Source organism: Phaenicophaeus curvirostris, chromosome 7 (genome assembly GCF_032191515.1).
Source record: "Phaenicophaeus curvirostris isolate KB17595 chromosome 7, BPBGC_Pcur_1.0, whole genome shotgun sequence".
Classification (NCBI taxonomy): Eukaryota; Metazoa; Chordata; class Aves; order Cuculiformes; family Cuculidae; genus Phaenicophaeus; species Phaenicophaeus curvirostris.
In genome coordinates, this window is record NC_091398.1 from 31,697,811 (window position 1) to 31,715,580 (window position 17,770).

General features: G+C 47.8%; 1 protein-coding gene across 1 annotated transcript in view; it reads right to left on the reverse strand.

Annotated features, from left to right (window-relative positions):
* The window catches only part of ITGB5 (integrin subunit beta 5), a 61,376-nt gene extending 43,869 nt beyond the window's left edge, over positions 1-17,507 (reverse strand). Inside the window, exons 1-4 of the mRNA XM_069861469.1 lie at positions 17,390-17,507; positions 13,042-13,127; positions 5,514-5,718; positions 49-298 (exon numbers count right to left, since the gene is read on the reverse strand). Coding sequence (XP_069717570.1) covers positions 49-298; positions 5,514-5,718; positions 13,042-13,127; positions 17,390-17,486 — 638 coding nt within the window. The 5' untranslated portion in view covers positions 17,487-17,507. The remainder of the gene's footprint in view (positions 1-48; positions 299-5,513; positions 5,719-13,041; positions 13,128-17,389) is intronic.
* Between the last annotated feature and the right edge of the window lie 263 nt (positions 17,508-17,770).

The following is a 17,770-nucleotide window of genomic DNA, read 5'->3' on the forward strand; positions in this document are numbered from 1 at the left end:
TCTATGCAAACACAAGCCTTGTCCCTTTGGGGTACACCTATGACTTACCCAATGCAGGGATTGTTTTGGTATCTTGGTGCGGTGTAGGAGAAAGGAGAAATGTTTTTGTCCACAAAGGAGCCAAACCCCAGGCGGAAATTGCTAGTGAGCTTCCGCATCTCTTCAGCCAGCTTGGTCCCCAGATTGCGAATATTATCTAGGTCGTCGTTCATGGACAGGGAGAGATCCATCAAGTAGTAGAGGTCCACGGGATAGTCTTCCACTTGCCGAACCTGAACTCGGAAGGAGGTCTGGTCACCTGCACACATGTAAGAGTGGAGAGTGGTGAAAAGGAAACTTGCAGCAAAAATCCAGACCATAGGCTTTTCTTCCCCTCCCTGCAGGGCAGACAGATCACTTCTACAGAAGTAGGGGAGGAGAACAAGCTTTTGCAAATCCATCCCTTCGGAGACTAATAGGAAAGCAGGTAATGACTTGGGGACCTTATAAGCTATGTAGGGTACATGCTTTCATAAAAAAAAAGACACACCTATAAAATGCACATCTCTATCTTCTTTTAGGGATATGGGAAAGGGTCTTCCCATCTCAGCTGAGAAAACATCTAGTGGGGGACACATGAAAAATGCTGCTGCTGCTGCAGACTGTGTACAGTCTGGAGGCATTTTCTTAGAAAACTGGAAAGAAAAGCAAGCAGAGTGAACTTCAAATTGATGTTTCACAGACTACTAAAAGATGGACCCTGCTTGGTCCTACTTGGGTACATCCTCAAAGCTAACCAGGAACAGTTCAAGAAGCCCTGCACAAAAGATTGAAGAAAGTGGAGCAGGAGAAGGAAGAGGATTGGGGAAAAAACAGCCAACGTGAGATGAATGCAAGATGTCCTCTGAGCTGTGCAGGGAAGTCAAGTCAGAGGAGACACAGAAGAAACACTTTTGAAAAGGACCTCTCCCCTAAAAAGAGTTGTGCCACCATCATGTAGAGAAAGCAGGGCAAAGGGGAAGCAAATTGGAAAAGTAAGGTTGTTAGGGTCATCTGGGGAAGTTCATAGACAGAGACGAAGCTTCCTGAAGTGACAAACACAAGGAAAGGAGCTGAGTCACAGGCTGCGGCAATGTGAAGGAGTAGAGGAAAGCCCTTCCCTTTGACCTTCCCCTTTGCCAAACTGCTTTCACCAGAAAAACCTGGGAGGAAGGCCAGTGCTGGCACTGCCCATGCCTCCAACTCAACTTCACACCAAGTCAGACCTCAGTGGAGCCAGAGAGGAAGGTGGCAAATGTTTGCCTAAAGCTTTGCTGGGAGACGGATCTTAATAGAAACCCCAGACTCCAGCACCCTCAAACCCTATGCTGGCTTGGAGACGCCATGTGCCCAGCTGCCACCTTGGCCCATTTTCCAGCTCAGTGGAGTCTCAGACACATGGACTTGGACCTTCCCAATATCAAGACCCCCCTCCTTCCTACCCCTCCCAGCTCTTGATGGCTGAGGCTGAACTTTGGGCACTGTCAGGTTCTGCAAAACTCTCATAGCTTCCTCCTCTCTTCCCCAGAAATGAAACATTTTTTTAGTATTGTGAAAACATTTCTCTAACTGTTTTATTTTTCTCCTCGTTGTCTGGAGCAGCACAGCTGCTTCCACTTACTTCCAGCCCAAAATGCAGCAGCAACATCCCAAAACCTCTGAGCTGACAAGAGATGGCATGAGGGGCTTTGCAGCTCGGCAGGCAGGAGCCTTCCATGGCACCTAGGGTCGGGCCGTGCTGAGCCGCATTCAGGGCTGAGCACCTTCCCTGGCTCCAGGATCTGCTTCACGGTGGTTTCTGCAGCTATTCCCCACATGCGGGGTGCAAGTAGATGCCCTCTCCCAGCCCTGTGCAGCAGCTGCTTTGGCCCAGCAGCAACCACCCCCTCAGCAAAGGAGCTGGGGTCCTGGAACCCAAAGTGAACATTCATAAAGGTCAGAGCTTGCCTCTTTTGCAAACAAAGCTGGGAAGGGTTTAGATCTGGGTTGGCGCTCTTTGCTCCATGTTTTCTGCATCTCAGCCAGCTTGGTACAGGGATACCAGAGCCACTAGCTACAGCTCCTGACCCAAGACCCTCCCTCTATTTAATGACCTCCCTGCACATTTAGGTCAAGGGTTGTTTCCAAGCCAGGGCTTCTTTCTTACAAGTAATTGGTCCTCACTGCAGTCTGCTACAACCCCGCCTGGCAGGGGCAGGGCTGTGGAGCCACTGGCCACAAATGTGCACATAGAATCATAGAATAACCAGGTTGGAAAAGACCCACCAGATCATTGAGTCCAACCATTCCTATCAAACACTAAACCATGCCCCTCAGCACCTCGTCCACCCATCCCTTAAACACCTCCAGGGAAGGTGAATCAACCAGTGTCCAATGACCCTTTCTGTGAAAAATTTTTTCCTAATGTCCAGCTTAAACCTCCCCTGGCAGAGCTTGAGGCCATTCCCTCTTGTCCTGTCCCCTGTCACTTGGGAGAAGAGGCCAGCACCCTCCTCTCCACAACCTCCTTTCAGGTAGTTGTAGAGAGCAATGAGGTCTCCCCTCAGCCTCCTCTTCTCCAGGCTAAACAACCCCAGCTCTCTCAGCCGTTCCTCATAAAGCCTGTTCTCCAGCCCCCTCACCAGCTTCATTGCTCTTCTCTGGATGCATGTAGGTATCGCCCAGATACCAGCTGTAGGAAGCCAGAAACTCTTGCCATAAGTATTCCTCCATACTGTCCATACTGTCTTTGGCTTCCCTTTCCATCAGGAGCAGGACTTTCTCAGCACAGCACTGGGATGTGGTGTGCAGCAGAACACAACTCAGTACTGGCGCTATAGTACGCAAAGCCTTCAAGGCAGTTCAATCAAATCAGGTGGGCCTGATGCTGTACCTGGCATGCATTTTGTGAGGGGACAAAGAAAAACATCATTTATGTAGCGCAAACCTGTGAGCACTGACTGCAGGGTAACACACCATGACGGTGAGCTTGACTTTAATTCAGTGCTGCAAGAATGTGTTTAAAAAACATTCATTCCCATGCCTATTTTTTTTCATTCCTACATATTTTTACCCACTGGAATACCCAGCCCTTTCAGAAAAAGAAGATGTGTCCTTCTGCATTCCCTAACATTTCCGCTTCCAAAGCGCTGCTCTTCCTGAGCTGGTCCTAAGATAGGAATTCCTGTGCCATAAAGGATTTTTGGGATGCTCTGATCAAACCTTTTCCTCTTAATAGTTATGGATTTATTAGTCCCTGAGAAGCATAAAAAATAACAGAATCTGGGGTCTGGTTCTTCTTGCATTCCTAACTGCACAAATCGATCATCTCAGAGAAAATATCACTGATGCAAGTGCAAAAGAATTTATTATTCTCTGTGCACAGTATTACTCTCACACTTCTAGGGATAATCCACCTCCCTCTTTCTCCACGCACCATCCCCATCATCATCTCTTTAGGGTTTTTACTGAAAAGCTTTAAACTTAAAACTGAATTCATAAATTTTTCTTGGATACTGTCACACAGAGGCAGTGCAGAAACCGGAAAAACTGCTTTGGGCCAATTTAAGAATACAAACTCAACAATCATTCTTATCCGAGAAAAGCTGGTTTTTTCTGCTTGGTGAGGCTCCTAGCCTGATGGGCAGCATAACTCACATCTATTTATTTTTTTTAATTCCTTTTAAACCACTTGTATTTTTCATTTAACCAGGACATGCTGCTTTATAGTTGGACCCAAGATTAAAAAGCAATATTATAAAAACTAAATGTTTGATCTCAAAGCTACCCTGTAGGGGTATCAGTTTAAGGCCTTTGGAAATTAGCTGTGGGCAGATATTTGGGGGTGTGACTTCTGCCACAGGACTCTTAGATCAAACAGCCTGGGTGGGATCATCAACCTATTGACAATTCGCTCCCTTCTGCTTCTGCTTAGCGGTCTAAGAATACAAGATCACCACTGCCACAGACTGCTGTGTGAATTCATCTTTGAAATAGTACACCCTTCATGCCCAAAATTAAATCAACATTGTCTTCTTCTTGTCTTGGGCTCACAAGCTCAAGGATTAACCAATAATTTAAACTAGGGATGTTAATATAAGGGTTTAGGAAGTCATCAACCCTAAGAATGAGTGCTGCCCAACATCAAAGAGAGCAAAAACGGGAGATAGTATTATAAACATCTAGGTACATTCGTCCTCCTGCGATGATTCTGATGCTCTGCAAGAGGAGCACAGGGAGGGGAGCTTGTTGATTCAATGTGGGAATCACCGCAGGGGCACTCCTGTGAATTGGGAATCTGCTGAGCACCGGCACTGGGCATGAAGGAGGGTCTGTGGGAGGCGAGATGTGGAAGCTGAGCCAGCCCTTTCTGCCAGGAACTGCCTCAAGAAACAGGATTAGTAACAACTTCCTTTTTTTTTTTTTTTTTTAAAGGAGCAAATCTGTTTCATCAGCAACATTGAGTTGCAGAAGCCATGCATCCAGCCCCTCATCCCGTGCTGACTACACCCTTGGGTACCTGCTTTAAGGTTTTGAAGGAAAACTTCTTTACCTTTGAGGGTCTGACTGATGACAGCAGTCATGCTGCTGAGGACAAGGTAATTAAGAGACATTACGACTATCGAACCCATAGAATTAAAACAAAAAAATCCTGCAGCAATCGCTGGGCTCTGGGAGAGCACTGATAGTGTGAGCATCAGTTCAAGCTCCTGTTTTTCTTGAGCAAAACATCATATTTCATTTTTCTGTATACTCATAAGAGCTGTCACAAAACTGTAAGCTTTAGAAACCCACACCAATTGCTTATAATGAATCAAGCTTTTATATTTGGTTCTTAACTTTGCAATAAAGAGCTTTTTTTCCTCCCCTGCAGAAATATCAGCTGCCAAATTTCTGCAAGAATTCTGAACCCACATTAGAGCCTTTCCCCACCATGCAAAAACTTCTGATAACAAGCACGCTTGCATTGCTCAGCCCAGCCTTTCCCTCGTAAGTTTTAATTAAAAGGAAGAGATTGAAGAAAAGCGATGGCTCAGGGGAATGAAACAGGGATCTGGCTAGAGTCCAAGGCTTAAGTCACAAGTTCAAATCCCCATCTTCTGCCTTGATCCCAAGGCTCTTTCGCATACCAACAGAAAACAGATAGGCATTTTTGTTTCCAATTTACAGAAGGAGCTGTCTCAGTTTAGAGTCAAGTACTGTCAGCTTGGTGGAGGATCCAAAGTTATTTTAACTCCTTCCATCCAGTGATTACATTTTTTAAGTTGAGCAGGTTCCTTTTAAACACATGCAACAGTTAAGAATACTATTGGTAACAGCTTTGGGTAGGATTTCACTGACGTTGCATAATAGCAGTGTCGTCTCATACAGAGCATACACCTCAGTCCTGAAGAACCTGTCTGTGATGCACCACTGACGTTCAGAGGCTACAAGGTCAGAAGTTGTAACATGCTCCCGGCATGTCCCTGCTACCTTTTCTCACCCCTAGCCTGTGTCTCACAGCTGTTGGGACTCACCAGGACGAAGATTCAAGGTGACCTTCTGAGGCATGATCTGTGTGACGTCCAGGTGGGTCTGGCCAGAGCCCTTGCTGCTCAGCGGGACGTTCCTCACCACGTTGATGCTGCTGCTGGGATTTTCGATGGCTCCAGCACAACCATTTTCGATGAGGTTCTGCAGGAAGTCGCACCGGGATGTGATGGATTTCGTGCTGCCAAACTCCTGAGAAGTGAAGAATGGACAAAAGAGAAGGGAAGGGACAAACATCAATCCCATAGCAGGAGTTTTGTTTTGACATGCTGATACCTGTAGCAAATAGGAGATGACAAGGCGAAGCTGGCATCACTTGTGCTGGTTATACTTAAAAGCAGTCTGCATTAAGCCTGTCAAAGGGATCTACTAGAATAGAAATGCTGAGAGGGTTTGAAAATTGAATTTGTTCTCAGACCACCACTGCAGAAAACTAAGCATGGGTTTTCACCTCAGCCACAGCAGCAGCACTTGCTCCCAGCCCTGTGAAAAGAAGAAAAAGTGTTTGGTTTGGTGCCTGGACCACCACTTGGCACCTCTTTCAGGGGAAAAGGGGAGAAGCTGTTATTTTTCACACATGCCTCACCCTGAAGGAGCTTTGCAAAAGAAAGAAGAGAGCTCAGGGAAGAGGCACCATGGGAAGCAGGACAAACCTACCAACCCAGAGAGCCAAGTGAAGATGTGAAGCTGGAGGCTGGGTGGCTCCAGGGACCTGCACCCTCTTTCCCAGGTGAGACAACACACGGACCCAGACAAGTACCATGTGTCCACCGCTCCCTCACACCTCCGCATTACAGATGTTTGTACGACACCGCCACACGATATAAAGAAAAAAAGTGACCACAGCAAGTGGTCCCTGAGGTGGAGCATGGCCAGGCAGGCTGTCCTGGGGAGCTTTGCTGGAGAGTAAGGGAGATAGGAGAGCCTGCATGGGAGGTGGTCAAAAGGCAGTCCTGCTGCAGGCAGCCAGGGGCAGGCAGCAGCGCAGCTCCTGGAGCTCCTGGAGGATGGGCTGCCATGGCAGGGAGTCTCCAGTGCCCGTCCCCAGAGCTCCAGCCCTCGCTGCAAGCCCGAAGCGTGGTGTACAATGCAGCCTTGTGCGGGGCAGCACTTGGGAACAACCGGCCGCACAATGCGGCCTTTTGCAAACTGTCCACTTGTTAGAATGTGGTGTTTTGTTTTTTTTCTTCCAAAGCACCAAGGGGAGCAAGTCGCACGCCCAAAACTTACTGGATTTTTTGATTTTTCAACAGTTGATTTCTACTTATTTCTGTACTAAACAATAGAGACAGCTGTCTTCCGCTCCAGGGCTGATGGACTAAAATGACATGAAATAACAGAGAAAAGATGCTCACAGCCATGCCAAACCCTTCTTCAGCTGTGCAGGCAAAAACCCTAGTGGGGCTGAATAAAGCCCAATTTTTGCTGATGCTCTGGCATGGCAGAGTATGGGGGAAGATATCAAGATCTGACAGATCTTGGCTTTGCAGCCCATGGGGTGCTCCAAAGGTTTCTTGAGGACAGCCTGGGCCACAGGGCCCAGGGATACAGACAGAGACACACTCCTGCACTTTCTCCCTACAAGGTCCCACCGCTATTTGAAAAATGTGAGATTTGCATTCCAGCATTCAGCGGTGGGATCCAGCCAAGGCGACAGCATATTGGATGGATGTGAACATGAATTTCTTGGAACGCATCATGTAAACAGATGAACTCCCAAAAAGCAGGGCTGGGACTATTTAAGTCATGTCCAGCACGACAAAAATAAAACCAGAATCCCTTACAAAACTGAAAACAATACACAGCCTTTCAGAGTAGCACATCTAGTGTAGCCTTGGAGAAAAGTATCTCAGATGTGGTTTGAAAAGGCAGCAAGTCTAGGTGACCTCCCGGGCTGGTCCATCCAGCAGCAGGGCACCCACGGGAAGATGCTCGCCTAGTGCCTGGACCGTGGGTCCAGGTGAGCACCTCTGCCAGCTCATTTCTGCTGGCCACCTATTAGAAGGGACACTGGCTGCGCAAAAAGCAACACAAACAGCATCAGGAAGACAGCTGGGAACCTTTAATTATTCCCCAGGAATTAACACTGGAGAGAAGTATACAAATAGGACAATATTTAAGGCTGCTCGTGCAACTGCAGCCTTTATCAAGCATTTACAGTCCTCCCTGGGGTCTGCTCCAAAGCCTCTTGAAGTGCACGGAAAGACTCAACTTCAAAGGGCTTTGAATTAAGGCTTCATTTTCTGGCTGGGGCTGAGGTAGCAGAACACGAGCCAGGAGGGGCAGGCAGCCCAGGGAGAGAGGATGGCGGCTTCCTTCCCCAGCTGCTACTCTTTAGCAGTCAAGCTCGTAACACCGTGGGAGATGGCTCTGGATATGGTGCTGTTTATACCGATGTTCATCGTCCCAGCAAGTGGTGTTAAGAAAAGCAGCATCCACACGCTGAGGACAAGACAGGGCTGGCACGCAGGGCGAGGAGCATCCCCATATGGGACCTGCCAGGAGCTTTTTTTCGGGACAGGGTGCTCATGTGTGTGCAAGCCTGTCTGCTTGCACACTGGTGAGAAGAAACACAGAGCAGGGAAGTGACAGCGGCCTTGGGAAAGCCCCAGCAAGGGCCAAAGCACCCTGCAAACACCCCTCACATGCACCCACAGGTCAAAACCCAAAGCCAAAACTGTGGCTACCAGACACCATCCAATTCAAGCACAAAGTTTTCTGCAACAGAAAAAAATAGAGGTTCCCAGAGGTTAAATTACGGAAAAAAGGATGAGAAGAGTCAAGTATGACACTGAGATACAAACAATTCATGAACGGTCTAGCAAAAGGCAGCCTTACACTGGCTCAGGTATGCAACACTGGTGCAAACTCCAGTTCTCCCTGAGCAGAGGACGCCGCACAGTTAGTTAAGCAATTAGATGCGCCCAAATACCTGCTGACCATCTGCCTGCATGTCTGCTTCAGTGAGAAATGCAGCAGGTACCCCACAGCAAGCAGAAACTGTCTGGGGCATTGCTTTGCCACAGAGAAGCAACAGTTCGGGAAGATCCCACCCAGTTCTTGTTAGCAACGCTGGCTGCTCACACCCGGGTGGGCACTTTGCGGTCCAGCCTCTCTGCTAACAAGCTCACAAAAGCAAAAGCACACAAGTGGACAGAGTGAATGGAGACAGCAGTGTGATGATTACATGCTCATCAGTTTGACAGTTGTTAAGACAAATTGCTTGGTTCATGCTATAAAAATGGAGAATAGCACTAACTGACAGTATCTAACTCCTGACTAGACACGTCCCTACCATTTTTTGCTTTAATCAACTCGGTTCTGCAGTAATTCAGTCAGAAATACGCCTGCTTTCTTGATTTAAAAAAAAATTGACATGTTCCCTCTAGGAACATGCTTGATATTCCTTCCTTATTCTCCAGGGACGCATTCCTGAGATTGGAGAGGATGGGGTACAAGCAATCTGCTGGAAAGCAGAAGGTGCTATTGGGGAAATTTTAGTTCAATTATTCAAAAAGGAAATTAATATACACCTCTATTTTCCCTGCACACACATAAATGCATCCACAGAGTTAATGCACGGATGAACCCACGGTGTGCACACACCTAACAAACAAGACAAATCCCTACATCCCTCTTGGCAGCTCAGATGATGGTGCTGAAGCCACTTCCAGAGCTCCCTGCTGTCCCCAGCAAGCCTGATGAGCCAGGGCAGTCTGACAGCACCCCAAAAAAAGCAATGAGCATCCTACTCTATAAAAACAGGCTGCTGCAGAGATCACAATAAGGCCACAGACCAGCACGATGTTTCCAGCCACAGTCTTTCACCAGCAGTGTGAGTCCTAAATGTCATTTTGCCCCTTGTCCCCCTTTTTCTCTCCTGACAAAAGCCCTGCTGCTCTGTGCTTGCGATTCCTGGCATTGCATGGCTTCAGGGAATATCTAGCCATTGTCAACTTCTTCTGGAGCTTACATGAGAAGCTGGGGAGTCTCATCAGATACCAGCATGGATAGAAAGGCTGCAGCAGTATCTGTCACCCAAGAATCACGTACTTACCCCAAACAGCCCTGTCTCAAGGCTCCCTCATGCAGCAGTAAAGGCCACACATCCATACCTTCTCTTTCAAGCACCATTTAAACAGATAACCCCACTCAAGTCCCATCTTTCTAGGTATTCTTTCATTAGCCAACAGAATTGATGTCAGCTTCCAAATTTCCAACAGCCCAAAGTCTTGGGGTTAGCTCAGCAGCCCCTGCAGGCTCCGAAGCCGCTGGGTACCAGAAGCTGCTACAATCACCTCATCCACCGTCACCCTCTCCAAGAGAAGCAGAGATGCTGAACACAAGCAGAATTGAACAGAGATTGATTCAAGCTGAGGGTACATGACCCACCCTGTACTAACAGGTCAGGCGGTGGCAGTTTTAAGTTTATAGCATGTTGACTGCTGTAAGCATCTATCTATACACATCCTCACAATTCAAAGCAACGTAAACACAGGGAACCTTATCCCACTTGGAAAGCCATTGGCATAGGGCTCCTTGTATCCACAGAATTGCTTTTGTGCACTCTTAAATCCTGTTTGCAGCCTCTGAACGCTTGAGACCTTCTGCTCCTCTACGGTCACGTGGAGCTTGGATCTGGGAGCACAAAGGGTGATGCAAGAGGATGCAATACTGGAGAAGGTTGCATGAAGCATGACAACCTCTGAGAGACACAGCTTTCCTGCTCAAATTGCTCCTCTCCCACAGCTGAGGGACATCTTGCAGCATTGGCACTGCTGGGAATGCAGAGGGACAAAGAACAAACAGGTATGAGGGCACTGCCAAGTGATGCTTTTCCCCAAAGGGAGAAATATTATATATGGGGAGGTATACAGGAAGATATAATAATAATAATCATATATTTTGTGTATATCTATATTATATATACAAGAGATGTAGAAATGTATATTATATAATACATATATACATATTATAATACACATAATGGGACATAGTTTAGTGATTGATAGGAATGGTTGGACTCAATGATCCTGTGGGTCTTTTCCAACCTAGTGATTCTGTGATAATTATATATAGGATTATACTATATATATTTACAGGCTTCTACTATGTATACTTCCTGATGGAATTATTAATTGCTGTCTATAAGGATGACAACAGCTAGCTTAATTTGCTTCCCAATCTGTTAAGTAAAAGCAAAGGGAGCAGAAAATACACAGTCATCAGCTGCTCATGTTTCTACCACAATATAACTAGCATCTGTGGGAACCTTTCCAATAGCTTAGCCGTGATACTTAAAACAGCAGCAAAGCAATAGAATTTGACTGGTATATACACCACTGAGCAACATATGCAGCTAATGGAAATAGTTACGGAGAACAGACTAAAAGCAGTTTAATAAGCGTACCTGACGAGGCTGCAGCAGAAGAAAGGGAGGTAAGGTGGTGAAATGACTATGCAAAGAAAGTGGATATTAAGAGTTTATAATATCACTTTAAAACTTCTGAAGTCAAAACCTCCAGGTATCTTTTGCAATCCTATTACCTCACCTGATGATCTCAGTTAGAGAAGATAATTAAGAGTTTCGGAGAGTAATTTCAAAAAAAAAAAATTACGGAATTAGAATAAGATCTTGCTAAGTTTTAGCATGCAGCATGCAAGGGGGACAGCAGCTTTTAAACACATAGCTCTTGGCACGACACACCTTGAAATGTATTTTTAAATAGCTGCTGCAGGCTAAAGGTCAGGAAGTATTACAGCACTTCCCTGTAAACACTTGTCTTCCTTCTTGGCTCTCACTATTTTTTTTGGTAATTTTCTTGTTTGCAAGATAAGGGTCAGGCTGCCAGTCCCATGGGCTGCCATACAATTAGTGGTCACAGCGACCACCAGACAAACATTTCCACTGGCAGCATTTTGCACGAGTTGCCTTTTGATGCCAAGAAGAAGAAGAAAAAAACAAACCAAAAAAAGCAAGCTATTGGGTACCCATGGCTTAATAGCCAGCGTTCCTGGATCCAGTCTCACCACCGTAGATTAGCTGGCTGGAAGAGGAGGTCTTACAGCTGTTTACAAGATGTCTCAAAAGTGGAATCTATTGCTTTACCCTTTCCCTTCTGCACACCACTTGTCTTGCTGGAAAAAAAAAAACTATGAAAGCCATTACACTGTTAGGTAGCAGCATCAGGAGGTTTTCCTGGGAGAGCTGAGACTGTGCCTACAAGTAAAAACCCAGTAAGAGAGTCCTGGAGAGTCAGAGGCCAGGTACCTCCTGAGACCTAGACAAACCATGGGGCTTGGGAGCCCCCCCTCAACCCATCTCTATCTCCAACCCCACACTCCACCCCGAAGGGCTGCACTGACTCCAGGCAGAGCTGTTGGGAAGAGGGGTGGGAGCAGCAGAGGGGCACACGGGCAGTGCCTGCATCCTCAGGTCAGTATCCCTAGCTATATCTGGAAGGTGAAGTGTGTGCTCCGCCCCACAGCTTGCCTCCCCAAAATGGGACCAGGACAACCACACTAGAGAAAAAAGGGTCAGCAGGGAACAGGAGAGCATCACTCCTGGCCATGCCTGTTGAGAGATTCAGAATCATCCACTGCTCTGGGGTTTCTCATAGCCCAGAGCTGGTTCCTGGCACAGCAGCTGTGCCTGCAAGTAGGCAGGGTCTTTGCATGCATCCATAAGCACCCACATTTCTCTCTTAAACATTTAAAACAGTTGCAGGCACGAGGCAAACAGCTATCTATGCACTGGACATTACCAGGTCTTTCACACACCTTGTTCTCCAGAAATAATGCATACATTATAAGATGTATATTTAATAAGTATATCCTTCTCTCTACAGTCTCCCGAGTAGTCCTTAAGGAGTAGTTCTTAGGGAGCAGGGAAAAATATTTGCAATTTCCCACAGACCAAGGAGGCCCAATTAAATTATGGGCGAGGAGCTTCAGAACCAACATGAGGATGCATTTCCATCCCAAAGCACGTAGCTAAGCTCTGTAACTCATTGCCACGGCACGACACAGATGCCAGAAGCATGGGTTGTCCGCCAAAATGACACAATAGATTCAGAGGGGAGAATCATCTTTGTTACAGACAAAGAGTCCGTGCAACGCCAGGCCACGCAGCAAGGAACACGTAGCAGGACACCAGCCGAGAGCTTGGAGGTTTTTAGGGAGAGCATTTCCAAACAAGGCTCCATGCAACACAGAGTCCATGCAGGGACCCTGCATCCATTGAAAACAAGAAGGTAATTGAAAGGATGGAAGGACTGAAGGAACAGTGCTGCTCTGTTGAGGATGTGCAGAGGCCAGTGGGGTCAGAGACTTATTTCCTACATTGTCAAAGAGCTGAAGAGTCACATACATCCGAAACACGCTTGGCATGGGAGCCCCTGCTGCCCTCACCAACCCCATGCGGCACAGGATCGGGTCAGGAACAGGTGAGGGGAGGGAATAGCTCCCTCCCTGCATTACCAAAGGCAAGTGAGATAGAAAAGTATGCCCACCTACCTCCTTGGAGCACCAGGCACACTTGGGATGGATGAGGAGACACTCTTCACAGGACGTGGCGCTTCCACTGGTGCAGAGATTGAGACCTTCAGCAAGAGAGAACAACAGAGAGTGAGGTGGGCAGAATGGTTACTTCAGTCCAAAACAGCACTCAGGAGTCTTCTGAGGTATTCTTAAACAACTGTAAGTTCAAACAGCGTCAAAAGCAAAGAACATCCCAGAAGCTTAAAAGGCTGGAGAAGGAACAAACTTCACTTCACCTGTAAGAAAAATGAAAGCCCAGCAAACATCCCTTCCCCAAGAAAAACAAAAAGGTCAGAAAATGATTTTGGGGGGCCGAGAACCACCAAAATATGACTGGCGACTACTCTTCCCTATTTTTCAGTGGTTTTTGGTTAATCAAAGAGTTCATCTATTCATTTTCATAATAAAACACTGCCGTTACCGTGGATGGAATGCAATAGTTATTTGAACTGCCTGAAATACAGAGGTGTCTGTTTGAAACCCCCTGGGATGCTGACTTTTAAAGTCCAACTAGGCACATAATTTTAATTTTTCAGCTGAATACACGGAGTTCCCTTCCCCAAAATTATCATCATAAAGCAGCATTGGAAGATAACCACCTCCCCCTTCCATACAGGTGATTTTCATAGTGGACTCACATTACAGTAAATGACTTAAAATTGATTACGGGAGTCATTTCCACAGGATATCCAGGTTAAGCTGGTCCGCTGCTTGTACTGGGGTGCATCCAAGTCTGGACAGGGTAGAAGATGCTGCCCTGCACCAAAGCTGAGGGCTCTCCCTGCCCATGACATCCGCAAGGGCTCTGCGCCCAATGAAGCAGCAGCAACCAGCACTGCGGTGACCCTATTTGTTCCTAGATTGCTGGTGCACTGAGCGAGTTTCACTTGTGAAATCTACAATTTGGGCATTGGGCTTTAAAAATAAAGTGGAACCACACTAGTTAAGCTGAAGAAAACATCAATAGTATCAGCTCTGAATGCAGCAGCTTGTTTAAGCATGCCTGCGGCGATGAATGTGCCCTTCGATACCATCGATGCCCCAGCTCCCCTGGGTGCAGCATTAACTTTTACTGTCAATAACTGATTAAACAAATCTTCAACCCAGGAGTCAGCACAGAGGCTGCGTGCTCCAAATACAATGCCTCAGGCTCCAACTCTGAATTTGCTATTTTTTCCATCCCAAATGTCAATAAAAGCATTGTCAGGCCTCTATTTTCACCCAGTTGCATCTGCAGATACCGTTGCACCATGCTGCTGCTGGATATAATCTGCAGATTATGCAGACTTGCTGATGGCTGCTGAAGAGTCACATGGAGTTTCCTCCCATCTCAAGAACTTTCTGCCCCAAGAGCTTTGGAAAAGTGATTTTTGCTGCATCCCATGTACATGTTGCACTGAAAAATGAAAAGCGGTGGGTGCCTGGGTCACTCTTGTACAGGGCTGGGCTGTGAGTGCAGGAAGCAGTGAATCAACTGGACAGCTGGAGGAAAACTTAGCGTGCCCTAGGCTGTAAGCAAAAAGAAGATAAGTAGGTCCTCTCAGTAATTCTCAGTCATCGCCAAGGCATGACTGTGTCAGATCCCTGCACCGAAGGGTCTCTGCTGCCTGCAAGGTGGTTAACTCTAACCCGAGAGCACGAAGCTCTGGACTTTCTCTATAGCTCTCATTCAGACAGGCTGCTTGGGCTCATTCATACTGAACAAGAGCCTTCTAAGGGGTTGATTTTTTTTTAATTTTTTTTTTTTTGGCTGGCTGTTACCACATACCCAGTCATTTCATTCCTTGCTCACACTCAGAAGTTATATTCCAGCCCATGGACCTTGCAAGAGCTCAGAACACCAACATGTAATACAAAGTAAAATGTGACTTGTTCTGCTGAGTTTCAATTTGCACATAGATTAACAGTTGCATTTTGAAACCCTACAACACAGCTGAAAGCTTTTGCTCAAGAGCTGCTGCTCTGGTAGTGGCGCACTGGGTAACACAGCAAAATACTGGGCTTTATAAAGCAAATACTTGCATTTGCACCCTGGCTACCCAGCCCTGGCTCTCCCACAGCTTCATTTGCCCATCTGCATGGAAATAGGATAATATTTACCTCCATTCCCAACTGCTGGATTTTTGAGAGTTTACTTAGTAACAGTAATAGCTGAATGAAAACCAAGATCTCCTCCTTCCACAGGGTGCTATGACCAAAGCCTCGCGGCAGCCCACGCTCCTGTGGCTGACCATGGGGTGACATTCCTCCTGATGGCAGCTTTTGAAGTTTCCAAATATGCTTTTCTTTCCACTTTGGAGCAACACCAAATCATTTCCAGCATTGTTGTGAAAACAGAGCTTTATGAAGCCCTCTGATTTTGGACTGAAACTCTAGCTTTTTGAGTTGAAGGAAAAACATGCAGGATTTTCCATATTCAAGTATTTGCTGCATTTGATTCCACACAGTCTATCCTGAATCAGGCAAAGGACAGACCTGAAGATGTTCAAACTAGTCCAGGTTCTTCCAGACGCTGAGGCTAGTCACCAGGTTGCTGCAAGAAACTCAGTCTGCTCCTTCATTCTGCTACATTTAATGAAACCACTCCTGAACTTCAAATTTCTCGTAATGGGGAAAATTTCATCCAGGATTTAGTTGGGATTACTCTGAAGGAAAATTAGCCACACCCTCTGGACTGATGAGCTCCACACCCCACATATGGTCCTTCACGCTGACTAAGCCCTGTACCTTATCACATTTTGCAGAGCAGTGTCCAGCAGGCACAAAGAGCATCTCCAAATGAAATCCTTCCCTTGGGCTGAGCCACAGCAGAGCCCAAAAAAGTGGTGGAAGACAGTGCATCCCACTAGGCAGCTGAGCTTTTAACACATCAAATTACTGATGCAGAGCAAGAGAGGAAACTCATGAAAGGTACTCAACAAATTTACTTATAAAGATGCTCCAGGCAATCAGACCTCATTTTAAACCTGTTCTGCAAGAAATGCTAGTTTGGGCAGCTCCTCAAACTGAGATGAATGTACTGGCTTGCTTAGAGGAGGGGGAAAAAAAAAAGAAAAAAAAGTGATGTAAGTGATGTACTTGATTCTTTATCCAGCTAAGGGTGAATAAAAAGTAATTTTATTTATGCTTTCAATAAAGTGTTCTAACAGCCTCATCCCCAAGATGGCCTGCTGCACTACTGAATCATCAGTGTTAAGGACCAGACTCAGAAAATATATAAATAAAAAAGCTAAGAAAACCTCTTCGGAGTTTTTGCAGTCGCGTGCCGCAGCACTCTAAGGCGAGCCTCTTCTCAAGATAACTCATTAAAACATTAAGCATTGACAGTAAGTACCGGAATGGTTGACTTGGGCATTTTGTGAGCTCTCTTCATATAAAAAAAAAAAAAAGTTTTAATAAGTGCTCCAAGAAGAGAGGAGTCACAAACTGTGCGGCCTCTGAGAGTGTCCAGGAGCTGTGAGCTCAGCCCCAGGGACATTAGGAAAAAAATTTTCATGGAAAAGGTCATTGGGCACTGGCAGAGGCTGCCCAGGGAGGTGGTTGAGTCACCTTCCCTGGAGGGGTTTAAGGCACGGGTGGACGAGGTGCTGAGGGACATGGTTTAGTGATTGATGGGAATGGTTGGACTCGATGATCCGGTGGGTCTCTTCCAACCTGGTGATTCTATGATTCTATGACAGGGGCTGCGTGGGGGAACGAGACCAGACCAGAGCGTGGAGATGGGCACCAGCGGACAACGCTTATCATAGAATCACCAGGTTGAAAAGGACCCGCTGGATCCTCGAGTCCAACCATTCCCATCAGTCACGAAATCACGTCCCCGAGCACTTTGTGGCTTTCTGCTGCTGGTCCTCACCCGATGAATTCAGCCACGCTGCTCAGATAAACACCCCAGGGGAGCGCTTTGCACAGAACCGTAGAGCCGTTTGGGTTGGAAGGGACCTCAAATCCAGTTCCAACCCCAGCCATCTCCCACAGCCCGGGCTGCTCCAGCCCCATCCAACCCGGCCTCGGACACCTCCCGGGACGGAGCATCCACACCTTCCCTGGGCACCCCGTGCCAGCGCCTCCCAGCCCTCAGCGTGAAGAAATTTCTTCCCGATGCCTAGAAGCGTCTTCCCACTGACTAGAAGTCGCTCCAGCCGGTCCCACTGAGGCGCGGGGCGAGCGAGCGAGGAGCACACGCGCTTCCGAAGGCGGAGAACGCCGAGTCCGCCCGGGCAGAGCGCAGGGATGCGCTCCCCGCGGAGCGGGGGGAGAGGAGACCGCGTAACCCGCGCCGACGCGGGTCGGGGAGGGGGGATAACCCCGGGACGGCCCTTACCTGAGCCAGGCTGCAGCGGGGCGGCCAGCAGGAGGAGGCGCAGGAGGAGGAGCGGGGGGGCCCGGCGGGCGGCCGGCAGCCCCCCTGGGCCGGGCATGGTGCGGGCGGCCCTTCCCCCAGCCCTCCCGCCGCCTTTTGTGCAGCCGCGGCGGCGGAGGAGGAGGAGGAGGAGGTGGAGGAGGAGGAGGCGGGGGCGGCGCCGCGGAGCTGCCCCGGGGGCGCCCGGGACGGGACGGGATGGGAGAGCGTGTCTGTCTGTCTGTCTGTCTGCTGCCTGCGTGTCTGTGTGCCCGAGGGTGCGCGGCCACCTCCCCGCCCCGCCGAGAGAGGAGGAGTCGCCCCGTCCCACCGCGGAGCGGGCACCGCGGGAGAACGGGGAGG